The sequence below is a fragment of the Neoarius graeffei genome, chromosome 18 (assembly GCF_027579695.1).
Source record: "Neoarius graeffei isolate fNeoGra1 chromosome 18, fNeoGra1.pri, whole genome shotgun sequence".
In the NCBI taxonomy this organism is placed as follows: Eukaryota; Metazoa; Chordata; class Actinopteri; order Siluriformes; family Ariidae; genus Neoarius; species Neoarius graeffei.
The window spans coordinates 43,183,834-43,205,124 of NC_083586.1; the positions used below are offsets into that span (position 1 = coordinate 43,183,834).

At 39.4% G+C, this 21,291-nt stretch overlaps 2 protein-coding genes across 3 annotated transcripts in view; both read left to right on the plus strand.

Moving 5' to 3' along the window:
- The window catches only part of agpat3 (1-acylglycerol-3-phosphate O-acyltransferase 3), a 77,935-nt gene extending 71,444 nt beyond the window's left edge, over nucleotides 1–6,491 (plus strand). For both annotated transcript variants that reach the window (XM_060898837.1, XM_060898836.1), the window contains exons 9-10: nucleotides 1,837–2,035; nucleotides 4,061–6,491. In XM_060898837.1, coding sequence (XP_060754820.1) covers nucleotides 1,837–2,035; nucleotides 4,061–4,152 — 291 coding nt within the window. In that variant the 3' untranslated portion in view covers nucleotides 4,153–6,491. The remainder of the gene's footprint in view (nucleotides 1–1,836; nucleotides 2,036–4,060) is intronic.
- Nucleotides 6,492–10,305: 3,814 nt separating this feature from the next.
- Nucleotides 10,306–12,240, plus strand: dleu7 (deleted in lymphocytic leukemia 7). Its single transcript, XM_060899525.1, has 2 exons — nucleotides 10,306–10,652; nucleotides 10,741–12,240. Exons 1-2 carry the CDS (start codon nucleotides 10,413–10,415, stop codon nucleotides 10,945–10,947), a joined length of 447 nt encoding a protein of 148 aa, XP_060755508.1. The 5' UTR covers nucleotides 10,306–10,412; the 3' UTR covers nucleotides 10,948–12,240.
- Nucleotides 12,241–21,291: the final 9,051 nt, after the last annotated feature.

The following is a 21,291-nucleotide window of genomic DNA, read 5'->3' on the forward strand; positions in this document are numbered from 1 at the left end:
CGAGCCCTGGGGCTGGCGAGGGCCTTTCTGTGTGGAGTTTGCATGTTCTCCCCGTGTCCGCGTGGGTTTCCTCTAGGTGCTCCGGTTTCCCCCACAGTCCAAAGACATGCAGGTTAGGTTAACTGGTGACTCTAAATTGACCGTAGGTGTGAATGTGAGTGTGAATGGTTGTCTGTGTCTATGTGTCAGCCCTGTGATGACCTGGCGACTTGTCCAGGGTGTACCCCGCCTTTCGCCCGTAGTCAGCTGGGATAGGCTCCAGCTCGCCTGCGACCCTGTAGAAGGATAAAGCGGCTAGAGATAATGAGATGAGATGAGATATTTAATAACGTTTCACCAGAAGGAATTCTTAACTTGCTCCATATGGAATATTCTCTACTTTTAAATCCCTTTTTTAAAACTATCTAAAATGCCACCTATTTAATTGTGTTAATTATCTCCTGCCCAAACAAAGTTTGGCGGGGGATATAGAAACGGGTTCCATCCGTCTGGTCACATTTTCGTTTCCGGGCCATGTCTTTAAAACTACTGAAGATGACTTCATGAAACTTTGTATACATATCAAGCAACATGTGAACTGGTGCCTTTTGCTCGTTTGCTTTTTTTTTTTTTTAAGTATTTTTTTCAAATTTTTACATAAAAAATAGATTTTGACTTCGTTTCTAAGAGCGGTGTTCGTTTCCGGAGCATACATCCAAAACTATTCATGATACAGATTTGAAACTTCGTATACATGTTAACAAGGTGATATAGATGTGTCTTTTTATACTAATAAATTTGAGAAATTTTAATTTTTCATGTTTCCATGGAAACAATTTCAGATTTAGTCTCTAAGGTTAGCCTTAAGGGTAGGTTTTGTTTCTGGAGCAGAACTTAAACTATGAGTGGTATGGTTTTGAATGTTGGTATATGTGTTGATTAAGCAATGTATATGTGACTTTTGATACTAAGAAATGTAAAAAAATTTTATTTTTAGCTCAGCTGGACCAAAGGTCCGGTGGGTTTATGCCATGGGCTGCTGAGGTCAGTGTAAAGAGGTAGGGTTGGTTTCCTGCAGCACAACTTGAAAAATGTGACAAATAATAACTTGAAACTTGGTATATAGGGCGGGGAATATAGATGACTGTCGTCTTGTTACCTCTGCCAAAGAGGTAATATTTTTTGATACGGTTTGGCTTTTTTGTTTGTCTGTATGCAGAACTGTACAAAACCTACCAACCCGATTTCAATGAAACTTGGTGGAAGGGTGTAGCATTGGCCAAGGAAGAACCCGATAAAAATTTGAGCAGATCTAAGCCACGGGGCGGATCCACAAACTTATTTTCACTTTTGCTAATTTTGTGAGATATGGCATTTGGCCTTGGTGGAAGTCTGTGTTCAAAAGCGCAACATGTTTTAAAATCCAGTAGACGGAAGTAAAGTTCAGTCGTGACAAAACAGAGACAGTGTAGAAATACGATGTGACCCTATCACAGTCCACATTCACTGGTATCATTAATCCTCTGGGATACACATGTGGGCACATAATTATAATTTTGGAAACGTATCTAGACATGTAAAGTGGTTACGGTTGCAGATTTGCATATTATAGAAGAGTCGACTCCTGTCTTTGGCGGAGGTCTGCGCTCTCCGAGTGTCCTTTGAGTTTACTTATGCTTGTCTATTTAGTCATTTTGGTTTTGTTTGTTTGTGTTTTGTATTTACTGATATATTACCATGCTCCTGCCATGAATGTGACTTGATGCTGGCGTGGCTTAAAAAAACTAACATTTTGATCTGACTGCGAATGTGATCACCTGGATTGCAAATCATATACATGTGTCTTTTGGTTAATAGGATGAATTGCAAGAGTTCTATTTCAAGGAGGGACATTTCCCAGGACCCACTATTAAGCCCAAGCGTCGGTTATGGACCCTGCTCAACTTCCTGTTCTGGGCAACACTGCTGCTCTCTCCACTCATTAACTTCGCCTGGGACGTCTTCGTCAGCGGCTCACCACTCCTCATCATCAGCTTCATGATTTTCCTCATTATTGGTCAGTACTCGTGTATATAAAATTATTTTGTATATTTGGTAAAGCTGGAAAGTACATAACTATTTAAATTGTACTTTGTATACTTAAGTATAATTTGAGGGCATTTGTACATGTACATTTGCACAACCCAAAAAACTAATACTTGTGCTCGCAGAAGTAAACATGCTTTCTACTTCTTTTTTTTTTTTGTAATTTAAATTTTTATTGAAGTTTTCCTTTTTCAATTCAAAATTGTACACGAAAACAATAAAGTAAAAAAAAAAAAACACAAAAAAAGGGAACCAGGGGAGATGTTTAAAAACAAACCTTCACATTCTGAGGAGGAAAAAAAAAAGACAATAGTACAAAAACAGGAAACAAAAACTTTAAAGAAAATCTGGTCTCTTGCATAGCACAAAATATAGCCAAATCATCATTAAACTTGTCTTGTTGGTTTCTCATTGCGTAGGTAATCCTTTCCATTTTATACACATCGTACACCACATCTAGCCATTCATCCACACTTGGTGGGTCTCTTTGAAGCCATTTTCTAGTTATGGCCTTTTTAGCCGCCACCAGTAATACCCTCAGCAAATATTTCAACGTTCTCCCACAGTCAAGTTCCTCAAGATCACATAAATACATGGTTCTAAAGTCCAGGTTAATGTCCATGCGTAGTGCCTCCTCCAGGCAACCATGAACCCCCTCCCAGAAGGGGGCCATGGAGGGACAGTCCCAAAAAATGTGGTAATGATCGGCTCTATCACAGCCACAATGCCTCCAGCAGTCCGTTTGTGTTGAGAAACTAGCTTTCTGGGCCGGTGTACAAAAGAATCTGATAATATTTTTCCAGCTATAGAATCTCCACTGGGGGGAGCTTGTTGTTTTCCATTGATTAGAACATATCTTCTCCACTTTCTCCTTCTTTTTATCTAGACTAAGTATCTTTTCAAAGATGATGAATCAATCATCATTATTTTTCTTTTCCCTGGCTACCACTGCAATCGCATTTTAATTTTGGAAAGGAGCGATATTATAACAAGGACTAATGGAGTAAAAGGTGTTGTACCTACAAACTGCTGTTGTAATCATAAAGCCTGTGATGCTGACACTGAACATCCTTTCAACACCGCACTGTTTGAGCTTATTTTATACAATTGTGGAAAGGTAATTATTTATAATCGCACTATTTACATCCAGATTTCTGTAAAGCTGCTTTGTAACATTATCTGTTGCTGAATGTGCGATATATATATATATATATATATATATATATATATATATATATATATATATATATATAATTGTTAGTCCTTCATTCCTCTGTATGACTTCTATACATTGGAAATAAAATGTTGTATCTTAAGAACAAGTACAAATACATGACAGTTGAAGCTCGATAAGTAAATGTCATAAAAGGAACGTAACCTAATGGTTAGAGAAGCAGCATTGGGACCAAAAGGTCATTGGTTCAATTCCCTGGGCTAGCAGGAATGGCTAAAATGCTCTTAAGCAAGGCACCTAACCCCCAGCTGTTCCCCAGGCTGCTCTGGGTACGTTCTGCGTCGCTTTGGATAAGAGCGTCTACTAAATGCCATTAATGTAATGTAGTGTAACCTGATGTCATGAAAAATTTATATGAATTCCAAGCAATGAGGTTCTACAGATTAAAATAGTCAGCCCTAAGCCTTAATTTCTGTTACTTTCCATGGGACCATGCTGAAGAAGAAAACTTCTTCTTTTCTGTTTTACAGGAACAAGTTTCATTTTCACTCATTAATTTTATTTGCTACTTCCAATTTTAATCAAGTTAAGTTTTGAAATAAATGTCATTTAACTTGCTTTTTTTAAATGTATGTGGGGTTTTTTTATGTAGAATGTATCCTATTACAGTAGAAATGGCACATACAGTATGTTTCATGAAAAAAACAAGCAAGATCTAATAAGACACAGTAAGTGTTAATATATAAATAATTCCCATGATAATGATTTCTCTCCTAACTGGTTTCTGTGTGGTGTTTGTTTTGTTTTGTTTTTTTCTCCCAGCTTCTGTAGCTGTGCGCCGTCTCATTGGCGTAACGGAGGTGAAGAAAACAGGCTCCAGTTATGGAAACGCCGAATCCAAGAAAGAAAACTAGAACTTTCAGCTGGTCTGACTGCCCGCAGCCTCTGTATCGCTCACTTTCACTGCTAGGGCACGGAATTGCCCGCCTGTGCAGTCGTTGTCCTTTTTAACAAAGAAAAAAACCAGAAACAACCACCAATTGGGGAGGGGGGGGGATTGGGGGGGATAATAATAAAAATGTCAACATGGCATTGAAGCATGTGGGGTGGGTTGGGGAATGTAGATAAATACAAATTTATAAATTTAGAGTTAATACTTATTAATTATGATGATCATCAAAACGAACAAAGTGTGAAAGCATTTGAAATTATCATTTCCCTCGGCAGCCCGGACTCTGACGGTTGACCGAGAGGGGACATGGCAGCTCCGTCCTCTCCTGCTTAGCTTAGTCTCTCACTAGTTCAAGACCAAGCTCCTGAAAGGTTTCTACAGAGCCATGTAATGTGGAATGTTGCCGTTTCAACCCCATAGCTGGGTACCGCCCACTTCCAGTCCGTAACCGTTATATTACTCCTGTGCACGGCTCTGCAGCTCTCCTACTGTCCAGCTGTTATCACTCAAGCTGTGAAATGATTTGAAGTGATCATGTCCAGATTTTGGTCAAAAGCTTAACTCGAATTTTACTTACTAAAACCTGGACTGAGGTGTTTTTTGTTTGTTTGTTTGTTTGTTTTTTGAATACTGAGCATGTTGTCTGAGGCCAGCAAAAGCACAGGTGCCAACCAAGCCACTACACTGTAGACAGAAGACTCTGGGATGAGTCGCTGATTGTGGTTAGAATAACCGCAGGGTTCACGTTTAAAACACGGGGTCAAGAAGAGAGCAAGAAATAAAGTGTTCCAGTTTGGTGCCTCGTTATTCCTTTGAATCGCCACATTGTGGGTAACTGAGGAGTCGCTTTCCATGGCGTTTCATATTAAATCCGCTTGTGTTAAAACCACTTCTGTTAAAGATAAGGACTGCCTGAAGAAATGTGACTAAGGAACAGATTTAGTTGGTGGATTTTAAAATGTTGAATGATCCATGTAATTAAAAGAATTACACAGACCATTTTCAACATTTTGATGATTATTTTAAAGCTAAACTTGATGACAATGTGAAGTTGGATGACGGACAAGTGGACCAAGTTTTTCAGTTCCGCTCGTTTATTCACTGTGACAAACGGCTTTGTAACACATGGGATTGGAAATCATCACAGAGTCTGGATGATCAACCCCCCCTTTCTTCTTGCTTTTTTTTTTTTTTTTTAATATTTTAGCTGTGCAGAGTTGTAAATATCAGGAAATCCTTTTGAGCTCTCTGCAGTACATTTCCTATTGGAATTTAGCAATAGTAATGAACCATTTGGTTCATTGGTATTTTGGTGGAGGAAAATTCAAATGTTACTTGATTTAGCTTCATTTTTCAAACATTTTTCACAAGTTCTTAGAATTGTTTAAAGGCTCATTCTTTAATTGTTAGACTGTTTACTATATATTTTTTGGCAATTATGCGTTTTGAAATGAAGACTCAACACAGGACTGTACTTATAGGACACGCGGCTTCATAGGTTGGCAAGTGGAGTTTGTGTTCCGTTTTGATAAATGAGATGATCAGATTTCCACTGGATTTACCTTTATTCTACCAGTTATCTCACTTGCGCATGGAGATCCACTTTTATATCACCAAGGTCCATCTGGGCCTTAACAGAATAATACTGCAGCTTTCTGTTCGTTTGTGTTCATATGGGGGAAAAAAAAATTTACCACAAACCTGGGTGCATTTTTGTCATGCAGGATTTTATGTCTAATGTGTCTGATTTATGATTTTTGGAAAAAAAATTGTTGTGTGCACTCAGTAATGCTCATTTGCACCAAATTTGGCTTTCATTGTGCAAATCCTGCATGACGTAAACGTTTACTAGTGAGAGGTACAGTAGACCAGTGAGGATTGTTGTAATCGTGTTTATCACTTGACACTGGAGCTAGTGTACATTGTGGCAAGACTGGGATTATTTATCTACTAAAGTTTAATATTTTTTTTGAAAGCACTGATGTTTTATTCAGTAGCCTCACATCCTGGACATTTATTCATGAGGACTGATTTCAAGTCTGCTGTTTTACCAAAATATGCTCTGTGAATGATGACCTCAATGTGAGGCTTGTGCGGAGGAGGAAAAGCACAAGGAGTGTTTCTCACACAGGGATTTCAAATATGTGTGATAACATCCTCCTTGAGATGTTTTGAAGTTTATGTCAATGGAGATTGTGTAGAAATAATAAATTAATATAGTAATTTCAGAATGTCACAGCATTTCCCCACTTTGTGTTCTGTACAACCAGATCAATTAAAGAATTCAGTATGTGATAGGAACTGGTGTCATTTCATCTCATTTATTTCAAATTTGGATGTTTCTTGTTCTTTGACTATATTTAACATACTGGGTTTGATCGACGTGTAGATTTTTAAAGACAGAAAGCAAACAGCTGGCTTTCAATATTGATGCCCAACTAACCTGAATGAAATGAAATAAAACTAATTATTACAATAACCTGTAGCTCATTGGAAACATTCTCGTTTTTTACAGTGGATACAATATACAAAGGTAAAATTGCATATTTTTGTGATGTAAAAAAAGAAACCTATATAAGTCCTGTCGGGCGGCACGGTGGTGTAGTGGTTAGCGCTGTCGCCTCACAGCAAGAAGGTCCGGGTTCGAGCCCCGGGGCCGGCGAGGGCCTTTCTGTGTGGAGTTTGCATGTTCTCCCCGTGTCCGCGTGGGTTTCCTCCGGGTGCTCCGGTTTCCCCCACAGTCCAAAGGCATGCAGGTTAGGTTAACTGGTGACTAAATTGACCGTAGGTGTGAATGGTTGTCTGTGTCTATGTGTCAGCCCTGTGATGATCTGGCGACTTGTCCAGGGTGTACCCCGCCTTTCGCCCGTAGTCAGCTGGGATAGGCTCCAGCTCGCCTGCGACCCTGTAGAACAGGATAAAGCAGCTAGAGATAATGAGATGAGATGAGAAATCCTGTCATTCTCCCTTTTTTTTTGCCTTGAGTATTATATTGCAAGCAAAAGTGTGCAAAAAAAAAGGTGTCCTTTTATCAAGGGGCATGTGACTGTGCTCAGAATTGAACCATCACATTCAAACTCAATTTGTGAACAAAGATCTAAAATGATGGTCCTTTTTTTTTTTTTTTTTTACTTTATACACACACATCACAAAACCCTGCAATTTTAAGAAGGGGCGTGTTGACTTTTTATATCCACTGTACATGTTAATTTACTTTTGTAGGTGTTAAATTACCTCCGGTAGCTCAGACATGTGCATGTCATATCCTCAGGTTCCAGGTGATAATATATTTATATTGTTGATCAATTACATCAAGATACACTTTTTCATCACTAATTTCATAACGCCAAGGCATTTGTTACAGGAACAGTTGTCAATTAGAAGTGAATATCTATTTCGGCTTCCTTTTGTATTAAATTATTTTAGCTCAGTAAAAGTATCCTCAATTCCTCAGTTTTTAAAAATGCCACTGCTGTTTTCAGAGTCTCTTAACTAACCTGTACTATGAAAATGAGTATTGTGATGGACGCTATTTTTGCTATATGGGCAAGAATATCTTCTTTGATATCATCTCCTCACCCCCCACTACTCTGTGGGGTTGATGTGGGTAGGTTGAACTGATAGGGTTAAAAGTCTGGTAGCTTAGCGATACTGGGGTTCAAACCTATGACCTTAACCCACTGCTCCATCACTGCCATCCTGTGAATTAATATCTTACATACACTGCATCATCGTCTTTCGGCTGTCTGTTCGAGGTCACCACAGTGGATCCATCCATTATCTGTAGCCGCTTATCCTGTTCTACAGCACCGCAGGCAAGCTGGAGCCTATCCCAGCTGACTATGGGTGAAAGGCGGGGTACACCCTGGACAAGTCGCCAGGTCATCACAGGGCTGACACATAGACACAGACAACCATTCACACTCACATTCACACCTACGCTCAATTTAGAGTCACCAGTTAACCTAACCTGCATGTCTTTGGACTGTGGGGGAAACCGGAGCACCCGGAGGAAACCCACGCGGACACGGGGAGAACATGCAAACTCCGCACAGAAAGGCCTCTGTCAGTCGTGAGGTTCGAACCCGGAACCTTCTTGCTGTGAGGCAATAGTGCTAAGATCAGATACTGTATGCATCTTTACATACAGTGGTGTTTTAAAGTTTGTGAATCCTTTAGAATTTTCTATATTTCTGCATAAATATGACCTAAAACATCATCAGATTTTCACACAAGTCCTAAAAGTAGATAAAGAGAACCCAGTTAAACAAATGAGACAAAAATATTATACTTGGTCATTTATTTATTGAGGAAAATGATCCAATATTACATGTCTGTGAGTGGGAAAAGTATGTGAACCTTTGCTTTCAGTATCTGGTGTGACTCCCTTGTGCAGCAATAACTGCAACTAAACATTTCCGGTAACTGTTGATCAGTCTTGCACACCGGCTTGTAGGAATTTTAGCCCATTCCTCCGTACAGAACAGCTTCAACTCTGGGATGTTGGTGGGTTTCCTCACATGAACTGCTCGCTTCAGGTCCTTCCACAACATTTCGATTGGATTAAGGTCAGGACTTTGACTTGGCCATTCCAAAACATTCACTTTATTCTTCTTTAACCATTCTTTGGTAGAACGACTTGTGTGCTTAGGGTCGTTGTCTTGCTGCCTGACCCACCTTCTCTTGAGATTCAGTTCATGGACAGATGTCCTGACATTTTCCTTTAGAATTCACTGGTATAATTCAGAATTCATTGTTCCATCACTGATGGCAAGCCATCCTGACCCAGATGCAGCAAAACAGGACCAAACCATGATACTACCACCACCATGTTTCACAGATGGGATAAGGTTCTTATGCTGGAATGCAGGGTTTTCCTTTCTCCAAACATAACGCTTCTCATTTAAACCAAAAAGTTCTATTTTGGTCTCATCCGTCCACAAAACATTTTTCCAATAGCCTTCTGGCTTGTCCACGTGATCTTTAGCAAACTGCAGGCAAGCAGCAATTTTCTTTTTGGAGAGCAGTGGCTTTCTCCTTGCAACCCTGCCATGCGCACCAATGTTGTTCAGTGTTCTCCTGATGGTGGACTCATGAACATTAACATTAGCCAATGTGAGAGAGGCCTTCAGTTGCTTAGAAGTTATCCTGGGGTCCTTTGTGACCTCGCCGACTATTACACACCTTGCTCTTGGAGTGATCTTTGTTGGTCGACCACTCCTGGGGAGGGTAACAATGGTTTTGAATTTCCTCCATTTGTACACAATCTGTCTGACTGTGGATTGGTGGAGTCCAAACTCTTTAGAGACGGTTTGTAACCTTTTCCAGCCTGATGAGCATCAACAACACTTTTTCTGAGGTCCTCAGAAATCTCCTTTGTTCGTGCCATGATACACTTCCACAAACGTGTTGTAAAGATCAGACTTTGATAGATCCCTGTTCTTTAAATAAAACAGGGTGCCCACCCACACCTGATTGTCATCCCATTGATTGAAAACACCTGACTCTAATTTCACCTTCAAATTAACTGCTAATCCTAGAGGTTCACATACTTTTGCCACTCACAGATATGTAATATTGGATCATTTTCCTCAATAAATAAATGACCAAGTATAATATTTTTGTCTCATTTGTTTAACTGGGTTCTCTTTATCTACTTTTAGGACTTGTGTGAAAATCTGATGATGTTTTAGGTCATATTTATGCAGAAATATAGAAAATTCGAAAGGGTTCACAAACTTTCAAGCACCACTGTATACTGTATGTGAAGTACATTTTTTTAAACCATACAATCAAAAGCAATCTTTATATTCACATTTACTGACTGTCACTTTTTTTAGATTAGACCCTTTTATTAAGGACCCCATTATTGATTGATTGATTGATTGATTGATTGATTGATTGATTGATTGATTGATTGATTGATTGATTGATTGATTTTTTTGGAATTAGGACAACTGAAAAGTCAGGAGTGCTTTTCAAGTGAAACTGGTTGACACTTCTGACCACGTGACTCTGAACAAGCCTGATAGTTCTGTAAATAAAGCTGCTGATTGGACAAGACTGGTGTATGAAGGCGTGTGTCTTTTCTAAAAGAAACACACGAGGAAGTTATAGGACGCAATACAGCACTTGGGTATCAGATGACTTCTGTTGTGCTAAAGGAGGGGAAAAAAGCTCTTAGTTTACAAGTCTGGGCAGAGGAAGATTATTTCTTATTGGATGAGAGAGATGGGCTCTCTGAAACATCAGACAGAGGCTCTTAAACTTTTACACGAGCTTCATTCTAACAGGAGGCTTAGGAATAACACCAACTCCAACAAATCCACTGTCCCTATAGCTGAAAGAGCCAGAGAAAGTTTATTAGCACGTTTAGTGGACATTTTATCACAGACCATCTCCATTGAGCAGGATTTAATGAGCAGTCTCTCTGGAGAAGTGAAGTGTTTTCTCCACCACAAGGTAAAACCATGATGAGTTCAAAGGTGAGGTTTTTTTTTTAAAATATATATTTTATTATAATTTTACGTTTTCTGTGTCGGTGTCTCAGGACAGCGTGGATTTGAAGAACATCTGCTTGAGAATGGCTCTGAGTGAAAGCAGCTGTGAGTGGGACAGAAACCTGAAGGAGCTCCGACTCTGTCTGCAGCTCATCGTCAACAACCTGCTCTCAGCGCTGCGCGACCACAATCATTTATCGTCCACAGGAGCCACTAGACGGCTAATGGGCATATCCATCACACTGCCTGACATCTGAACTGCCGTGTTATCTGGAGAGGTGCCTGCTTTTCACGCTGAACTGACAGTTTTTGCTCTTTTTAGCTTTTAAATGAGGCAGAGTTAAGGCGCACCCGGAGCTCCAGCAGGATCCTGGGCTTGGCTGAGAAACTGGAACAACTCCAAACTACCTCACAGGGTCGAGCCCTGAATTAGGCCTTATTTTATGTGTGAAGGTAACAAATCCCTGAATATGTGACCTCTGATAAGCATGCAATGTTTCTTCAACTGTGTAGAAGTGTTTAATGATGAATATAATAGCTTAGTGGCTGTTTTTGTTTGTTTTGAAATATGAAGGCTGCATCTCCATTGTAATAACCTGGGTCTTCCCCTCAATATCTAACCTAGGGTTAAGTACAACTCAGTAGTTGAGGGTTAACTGCTGCTTGCAGAGCAATGCTTGGATTTAGCCTCAAAACTTTCTGATCTCTAGCCTTAGCCAACTACATTTACACTAATGCAACAGTAGGTTTCTCAAGAAAAAATAAATGGATTTTTTTTTCTTTTAATAATTTCCTCTGACAACTTTGCTGGAAGAGGTTATGTTTTCAACTTTTTTTCCCCCCCAAACGTAACTCAAAGTAATGAACATTTTTTGATGAAATTTTAAGGAAAGGTGGGCCATGGGCCAAGAAACAATTGATTAGAATTTGATGCAGATCTGAATGGCTTTGTGTAAGTATGCACTCTATCAAGTGCCTTTCTAGTGTAACTTTTAGGGTAAAGTTTTAAAGGAATAACTACCTCCTTTTTGTCAATGTGAAGGTGTATCTCATCTCCATTGTAATTGCCTGAATCATTTCGTCCATCTATGCCCATTTATTAAAATGGACTACTGTAATAGTTGATGGTTTAGTCATATCTATTGTTATCTCCATAATGTCAAACATACCTATAACGCCTTTCCCCTTAGCAGGCAGTTTTACAGGTGGAACGAGTTCAGTGACTGATGAAGCAAAAAAAAAAAAATTAGACAAGCAATATTCTTCAAAGGCAGCACCTAAACAACCAACAAACACTGTGTATTAAATGTGTACAAAAGATTGGCACCAAACCAGCAATGAGGAAAGGTACAGTTTAGTGTGCCCATTTTTTTTTAAGGTATAAAGATTTTCACTGAAGAGTTAAGTGAACTGTCCGTGTAATTTGTCTTAGATTTGTTAGTGTTAAAGATTAAGTTTTTGATAAATCTCAATTTACAAAGTAAATTTCAAAATACTGTATGTATTGATAAGGCATATTATTAAAACAATCTATTGTATATGCATCATTATAAGTCTCTGAACTTTAACTGTACTGCAAGGTGTACAATGATGTAAAAATCTTGTGTTGGTATTTATCCATTAAATACCCAAGTAATATTGATGGCTCTAGCAATTATTTTAACTCCGAGGCATGACCATGTTCATTCTGACCTTTTAAAAACCAATTTAAATATTACAAACTGTAATGCCTTGAAGCCAATACAGCAGTGTTACCATGTCTAAAATCCATTGGCATGCAATAATTCGAAGTGTAGCCTGTTGTAGCTAAACAATGCCAAGTTTTGACGTACAGACAACTTGCTGTTCCATTAATAGGATCTAAAGGCAGGTACTTTGATATCAGTGTGGTTCCTGAGTTAAATGAAGAGTTAATGGTAGTGCCATTCTCCACTGAATATCCCATGCTGTATGAGGTTGGCTTGCGAGTTGTCTTGGAGTGAGCAACAGTAAATGGTTGTATTGTTTTCATGTTTATGTAGTTTTCACGTGTCCATGGTTGGGGAATGTTGTCATCCTGGAAAAGCCCATTCTACTATCACAGCTGATTGCAGACTGTTTTTCCCCACTACATGACAGAAATGTTTTTAATAAGGCCTTTCAAAAAAAAAAAGCTAAAGTTTGTCATAAAAGACAAACTTTGTGGAAACACAAAATTAAAGCATTTTACATAATACCAGTCACATACTAAAATACACCTTAAGGTACTTTTATGGTATGTGGGGGAAAAACTGAAAAACAGGCTTGACAATTCTTTTTCAAACGTTTCCACGAGTTAGATGGTAGTTTGTTTAGTGTTGTACTTACTAATGGCCACAAGATGCCGCTACAGACCAGCTTATATAAAACGCAGTTGCAGCTTTGGAAGTAAACACAACATAGCAGTATCTAATCTTACGAAATTGTACAGTTCTGTTTATAATTTAGTATTTATAATCAAATAAAAATAGAGTCTATCATAGTTATATAGTTAATCTATATCCTGGTAAAGCTTTATCCTGGTCCTGAGCCTACAGTAAACACTGGGAATATATATTGTATGAGAACAATTATCCCATTTCTATCGTTTCATACCGCTTAACACCAAAAACCTGTCTGTCAGTTACTAAGGGGTGGAAAAATATCACATGAAAAATAGAATTTTGCCATATTTTTAATCCTTGAGTTCCATCTGTGCAATCATAAAAGCGCAGTTCCTTGTCCAGCCAGTAGAGGTCACACCATACACACACTATGCACCGTGACACCCAGTTCATTACCGCATTCAGTCTGGTGATGATGGGTGATTTCTCACTTCAGACTCAACCTGGTAAAGTACGTACTCGAGCAGGAATGTCACCAACCTGTGTTGGAGGTTCCTTCCATGAATGAAAATAGGAAACCTTGATTTAGATCAATAAAACTGTAATGAGATGGAAATTTCCAAGAGATGCAGATCACATCCCATAATTTGTCTCTTTGGTGTGTTTATCCTTCTCTAATACTCAAGCATAATTCATCTTAATGTAATGTCTGACACCTTGACTTTTGAACTGAAATGGAGCACTTCTGATCTAGATGTAAGAGAAATCAAACATATTTAGTGGCATCAACTGGATGTGTTTTTCTACACCACAGGTTCCCATCCTGCTTTCCTGCATATTTTAGTGTTTTCCCTGCTCCCAGAACACCTGCTTCAACTAATCACCTGATTAACAGCCCTTCCTGAGTTGAAGTGGGTGTGCAGCAATGTGCAAGACTTTGAGTTCTCAGGGACCAGGGCTGGGAACATTGTCTACTAGCTCTGCCCTGCCAGCTACTGTATATTGTGTGTATTATATTAGAGCATGTTCTACTATTAATAAACACACCTGGATTGTAGGTTATATTTTCTGAACAAATAAAATGTATATTGATTGAATTTACACCACAGAACAGACATTTCTAGCAGATAATGGACAAAAGTGGCATATCACTCCTTCTTCTTACATCTTTTCCCCAATTCTATGTGGGGTCCAAGTGCATAGGTTGATCCAGTAGGGATAAGGGCCCAACAGCAGCAGCTTGGTGGTGCTGGGGCTTAAACCCCAACCCACTGATCAGAGTTGGTCTGTAGTAACACTTCAGTCTCCATCTCAAAAATAAGTAACTATTAATGAACTGTACATTAAAATTAAAACCATCTTAAATGTAATGCATTAAATGTTGCTGGTTAAGCTAGCCACATAACTACAGACAGCAGTAAAAATAGTCCAATTGCTTACATTAGGCTACCTTAATTTTCAACAAAATTTTATTCAAAACAATATGGAAATGTAATGAATATCTCATTTTCAAACACTTTTCAGATATGTTCTGTATGTCAATCATCTAGAGGAATTCAAATCTCATACGTTTTAGATACAGAGGCACCTTTAACTGGAAAATAAATTCTGTAGTATAGATTATTGATTTATTTTATGAATGGATATCATGCAATTATTCAAATATTAGCCTTGTGATATACTGAAAAAGTGTATAATAAATAACACTTTGGCTGTTTATTGGAACCTTAAAAAAACTGTAGTCATGAATTTTCCACTCATAGAACACATTAAGTTCAAGCTGACATTTTATCAGTGGACTTCTCTCATCTCATCTCATCTCATTATCTGTAGCCGCTTTATCCTGTTCTACAGGGTCGCAGGCAAGCTGGAGCCTATCCCAGCTGACTACGGGCGAGAGGCAGGGTTCACCCTGGACAAGTCGCCAGGTCATCACAGGGCTGACACATAGACACAGACAACCATTCACACTCACATTCACACCTACGGTTAATTTAGAGTCACCAGTTAACCTAACCTGCATGTCTTTGGACTGTGGGGGAAACCGTCGGAAACCCACGCGGACACGGGGAGAACATGCAAACTCCACACAGAAAGGCCCTTGTCGGCCACAGGGCTCGAACCCGCACCTTCTTGCTGTGAGGCGACAGCGCTAACCACTACACCACCATGCCGCCCCATCGGTGGACTTGTTTTTGAATTATTGTGTTTATTATTAACATTGAAGTGAACAATCAAAAAAGATATAAATGACAAAAAAATCAATAATAAATGTGTATCTTTCATAACCCCACTTTGAGAAAACGATAGTTCTAGATGAGTTCATAGGAAATACTGTTGCTTATAATATGCGGTTGCAGACAGAGTTAGTGTTGTTCCTGATCTAAGTCCATGTTAACCTCATGAAGGACTTGTTAATGAGTTGAAGTGTGTCTGGAAAAAAAAAGAAAAGAAAAAACACCAAATGAGTTCATGTGATTCATACTGAGGGACAACTTTGGGAAACATGGCTGCCCTACATGGTTACCACTTTAGTACCAAAACATAAATGAAAAAAAAAAAAAAATATATATATATATATATATATATATATATATATATATGGGGTGGCACGGTGGTGTAGTGGTTAGCGCTGTTGCCTCACAGCAAGAAGGTCCGGGTTCGAGCCTCGTGGCCGGCGAGGGCCTTTCTGTGCGGAGTTTGCATGTTCTCCCCATGTCCGCATGGGTTTCCTCTGGGTGCTCCGGTTTCCCCCCCAGTCCAAAGACATGCAGGTTAGGTTAACTGGTGACTCTAAATTGAGCGTAGGTGTGAATGTGAGTGTGAATGGTTGTCTGTGTCTATGTGTCAGCCCTGTGATGACCTGGCGACTTGTCCAGGGTGTACCCCGCCTTTCGCCCGTAGTCAGCCGGGATAGGCTCCAGCTTGCCTGCGACCCTGTAGAACAGGATAAAGCGGCTAGAGATAATGAGATGAGATGAGATGAAATATATATATATATTTTTAAATATAACATTTTTAACAAAAAAAAATCCAAAGATTTTCATCAGTGAAACTGACTTGGAAAAAAAAACTATGGGCTGCTATTCATGTCATCTTATTATGATTAACAAAGAAGTTCATTTATATGTCAAAGTACATTCATTTTCCCACAAAGTCTTACAAACTGTGATGCAACCATTTTCCCATTTCCATGTTAGCTCTTGTCATAATCAAAATCTCCTAAGAATAATATGTTTTGTCTCTTTGTAGCGCAAACACTTTTTCCAGTTTACACTTCACACAAGCTGGCTGCTATAACTTGTCATTGTTTTCTGTGTCATCCTGCTGTGCTGAACTGAAGATGCTGTAAGGCCACTGGCATGAGAAATATCTAGTACAAAATATAACACTGATCCAGTGTTGTTGTTATCTTTAAAAGGAGATTATTTTCATCATTCTTTTCCAAAACGGTGCAGTTTTATAGAACTGTTCAGTTCAGTGTCGAACAGTGGATTGTGTGAGCGTCACCAAAAGTGCCCAGAGCTTTTCAGTGTAGTGTTGCTTATGCAAACTAGAAGGTACATTGTGTAACCAACATGTACATGTACCAGCTGTAACCACAGCATGTTGAGACTACAATACTGATCCAGGAGCAGCTCTTTTATTAGCCTGTCCCTCTTGTGCTTTTAATTTTGCTGCGGGAGTGTTTTGAGGTTAGTATCCCATGTGTTTGTCGCATGAGCCATTGTTTAGCCTCCACACATTGCATTGAACTCAGTGACCCTGGTGCCCTCAGTGGCCCAGCGCTGGGCGATGGAGGATCAGCTCGATTTGAGGACACCGCAGTGGTTCCAGACGGTGTCTGATAGAGTGGATGGTCAGGGCGTTGTGTCACTTCCTGTGACCTGATGAAGTCAGATTTAGATGGGTGAGTCAGGGTGTGTGGGAGGGACAGTGGGCACGGGACAAGCATTGCAGGGGGTATCGCTAACACTCTTTTTTTTTTTAAATACCTGCCTCCTTTCCTACCTTTTCTCTCTCTTTTCACTCCTTTCTGCTATCTGTGTCTTACTTTCTGCTGTTTTTCTCTCGTTTTAATTCAGCTCAGTATATATGACTGTATCCTTTGCGATATTGACAGAGTATTAATTTTTAACCTTTTTTCTCTCTCTTTCTCTGTCTCAAACACATATCTCATGTTGAAATATCGCCTAATAAAGAGTCAAATAGAAACTGATTAACGCTGATAAATACCAGCTGAAGTTTAGAATGTAGTTATATACATAATTACTCATCTGTTCTTTCTCTCACACCATTCATTGTTCATTTCAGGATCCTCCTTGTCTTTTCACTCTTCTAACATGAATTTCATCTCTCCTTTCTCATGTTCTTGTTCTCTCTCAGTCTGCACTTCTTTGACATCCACAGCAGCCGCTGTCTCCTTTGTGTTGGGTTGAACAAGCCTGTAATAGCAGCAGTTCATATCTACAGTATCGCTCTTTCACTCTCCTAAACATTCTGCATCTGCTTATTTCTTTCTTTCTTTTTTTCCGATTTCCCACACCTCCACCCTCCCGCCATTCTCTCATGTGAAGCCAGACAGGCGGCCATGGTGGACGTGTGTGTGTGTGTCTATCTGTGTCTGTGTGTGGTATGAGTCGTTCAAAGGCATCCCTTTCTTACTAGGGGGTCTGAAGATGTTTCTTTCTCACCCTCTTTTTTTCTTTCATCTTTCTTCTCTAATTCAAGGCCAGACGGCGATTTCTATATGATGAGTCACTTGATAGAGCCCCCTTTTTGCAGAGGGATGAATAGTGGTATCTTTCTTTCTTTTCCCACAATTCTTTTTCTCCTTCTATCCTCCCTTCTTCCATCCAAAGGAACACTGTAGTCATGAAGGAGTTATGTGGCAAGTCCCTGGCGTGGGCCCCTCTCTCTCTCTCTCTCTCTCTCTCTCTCTCTCACTCTCTCTGTGGGGTCTGTAGTCTTATCTTCTCTTTCTCCATTCTCACACTTCATCTCTCCAAAACGTCATCCCTCCATCACTATGTCATCTCTTTTTCCAGTGCAGGGTATGGACTTTATGGCATATCTGTACTTTCATTTGTCTTTGTTTTTCTGCCTTTTCTATCTCATTCTCTTTGTTTTTTCTTCTTCATTGCACTGATGGCAGGCCAGAGGTGTGTGTTTGTGCTTGTATAAGCATTCATATGGTTGCTTGTCAAATTGGACTTCTGACTTTCTTTGTCTGGATTCACAGAAAGAAGGTATTAAACTGTTTCACCGCTTATTATTGTCCATTTGATATGGAGATTTAGCATGGAAAAATGAATATGGTGCTCCTTAAAGGTACAAGTTCACTAATAATGTGCATTAAATCAGTTCAGATCAATCCATTCACTTTACCAGGTGAAAAATTGTACATTGTAGAGGAATTAAAGGTTTATTCTTGAGCGCACCACCACAATGACAAGCAGTTTTACAGTTTCATACAGTTTACTTAAGCATTTAAATGGAGCAAATACAATGCCTTGCATAAGTATTTACCTTTCTTTATAAACCTATCTAAAATAGCCCAAAATATTGAAGAGAAAGAAAAAAATCAGTATAGTTTGCAAAAGGATTTACCAACAAAAGTAAAAAAAAAAAAACATTGCTGTGGAAGCCCTACATTTATTCTGATGCCATCAGAAGTCACCTAAATATATTAAGAAAATTATAACAAGAAAACACCTTTAGAACCGAGTCACCTTCTCTTCACTGTTTATGCAATCATAGGCTTTTCCTTTGTGGCATATTCTATTTCCACTTCATCTCCAGATGCATACAGAATTACCGTTAATCTTCTATCAATAGTCAGAATCACTTTTTCTCATTTATCTTGTGTTGAAAGAGTAGCAACTCTTCATATATAGTATATGAGTATTGTGTGTAGTCTATATATGAATGACCTCATCTACCACTGCTAGCTTCTGGACTGGATCTTTCCCTGCCCTGTGGCGTGTGTGTGTGTGTGTGTGTGTGTGTGTGTGTGTGTGTAGGGGGGGGTAGAGTCCATCTGCCCCCAGATTGCATGCTACCTCCAGGTCTGATGCTGTAGACCTCCGCTGTATTAGCCTCAGGGACTTTCCTGCAGGCTTAAGCTTCTCAGTGTGATTCATCGTTAAATCACAGAAAAGGGTGACGCCCCCCCGCACGATCTTATCATGCCACAAAGCCTACGCTCTGTCCTTCTAGCTACTCCACTCACTGCAAAAAAAAAAAGAAAACAAATTAATGTGGTTATTTTTAGGGTGAGAAAGCTTAAAAATAGGTCCTGTTGTGGGTAACACTACCTTCTGAAAGAGGCCTGGTCACGTTCTTTGCCTGTGAAATCAAATAGGCTTCACATGAAGTCACGAGAGACTAATCAATGCCATTTTATTTTGACCTTTTGGATATATTCAAAGATTTTTCATATGTTAAAGGTTTATCCACTTGGTTCAAGTTGATGCTCATAGTTTATGACATGTCATTATTAAAAACATTTCTAATCCATTGTAAAATATGGATTTGAGCTCTCGTCATGACAGTGAGGTGACGGCACATATTAAGACAAACTCACAGACAGCTAATTAGTCATATGTCACTGTTTTTTTCAGACCCCCAAACTGTCAGTCTGACTCGTAAAATCCACAGAGAGGTCATCAAACTTTATCCCTTAAGGCTGTGCGGCCACAAGATCAAGCTTGAAAGAGCCCATTGTTTTTGTCTTCTGCCTGCTATCTACGTTAATAATGTGCCCAAGTCATTCTTTTTTCCCCACCAGATGCCTGGCTGACTCCTCTCTGACTAAGTGTCTATATGAGAAAACAGGAAGCGTATGGGCGGCCTTGCGTTTGGAGTCAACAAGTTCTGAAGGTCCACAAAATGGTGGACGGTTTTTATTGGTGGCTTGCAGCTGCGCTGTCGAATCAGAAGTCCTGGGAAGACTTCCTTAGATGACCATAATGATTATTTCATAATGATGCCATTCACACTGATGGTATATTTGATTTCCCTTGAAATGAGACGGATAAGTGATTCGAAACATGTTTTCCCTGCCAAGGCTTGTACTGTTTATTGTGTGTGGGGTGGGGGTGGGGTGTTGAGAGGGGGTTGGTTTCATGTTTACATAGTAAAATACACCCAGTTTCAGTCACCTAGTCTAGTTTCTATGTCCGCTAGAGTTAAAGAGTCCACCTTTCATCCCCTATTGCTCTTTTTTTAATGACAAAATGCAATGTTGAGGTCACTCTGTGGTTCCTGTGAAGGGGAATAACGTGAGTGTGTCAGAGTAACCTGTCAGTCATTCTCTCATCAGTCTATTGATTCCACTTAGCCTTTCTCCCTTTTTTCATGTGGCTTGTGTTAAGTCAAGGCTTCGGAACTGCAGTTTCTGCTTTCGTAAAGCCCACATTTCTGTGCATAATGCATTCCCGCTCCATCGACTAACCTGACCAGGAATGAGGAGTTCACATTGTTAAGCCTTTGTTTTCAAAAACACTCCAGATCTGAGGTACTTTTAGTCACCTGAGGGGAATTCAGAGAGGGAATTCCAAGGATCTTTTTTGGATGAAGGAACCTTGGAGCGGTTTTCTGATTTTTACACTTACATGAATCAGCAAACCTTAAACAAACCCTTTCTTGGTCATCTGTGCTGTGTAAGTACTTGGTTTAGTTTTAACATGAGGCTTGTTTGAACTCCCACCCTGAAATGACTCCAACATCACAGCTAAATATTCCTCTTCAATCTGTTTCCATCTCCTTTATCCATTACAATATAAAGGAAGCAAACGAGGTCTCGGCCGTCTTTTTTTCCAGGGGGACACTAAGTCATTATTCCCTCTCACACCAGCAAGGGCAATAAATTTTGACATATGATTTGTTTGATACTTAGCCATGGTGAACAATCTAAAATTTTCCTCCTTTCAGATTTATCTTTTTTTTTCTTTCGCTGGTTTCTTGTAGTGGTTGAAGCCACAGCGGCACTGAAAGATGACAGAATGTGATGATGAGGTCATTCTGCATTGTAAGCATATGGCCTACGTTAACAATGCAGAAAGCATTGTATGTGAAAGCAATCTGTCGATCAATCCTGTCAAATCAGGAAAAGTGCTACTAATGCAAATATCAGACAGTGTTATATTTGCAATTTTATTTTTCAAAGCTTTTAAGCTTATGAAGAGTGTATGTCCGTGAACACAGAACACTATTAACTATCACTGTAGCTTATACCACAGCGCTGTTACATTCTCA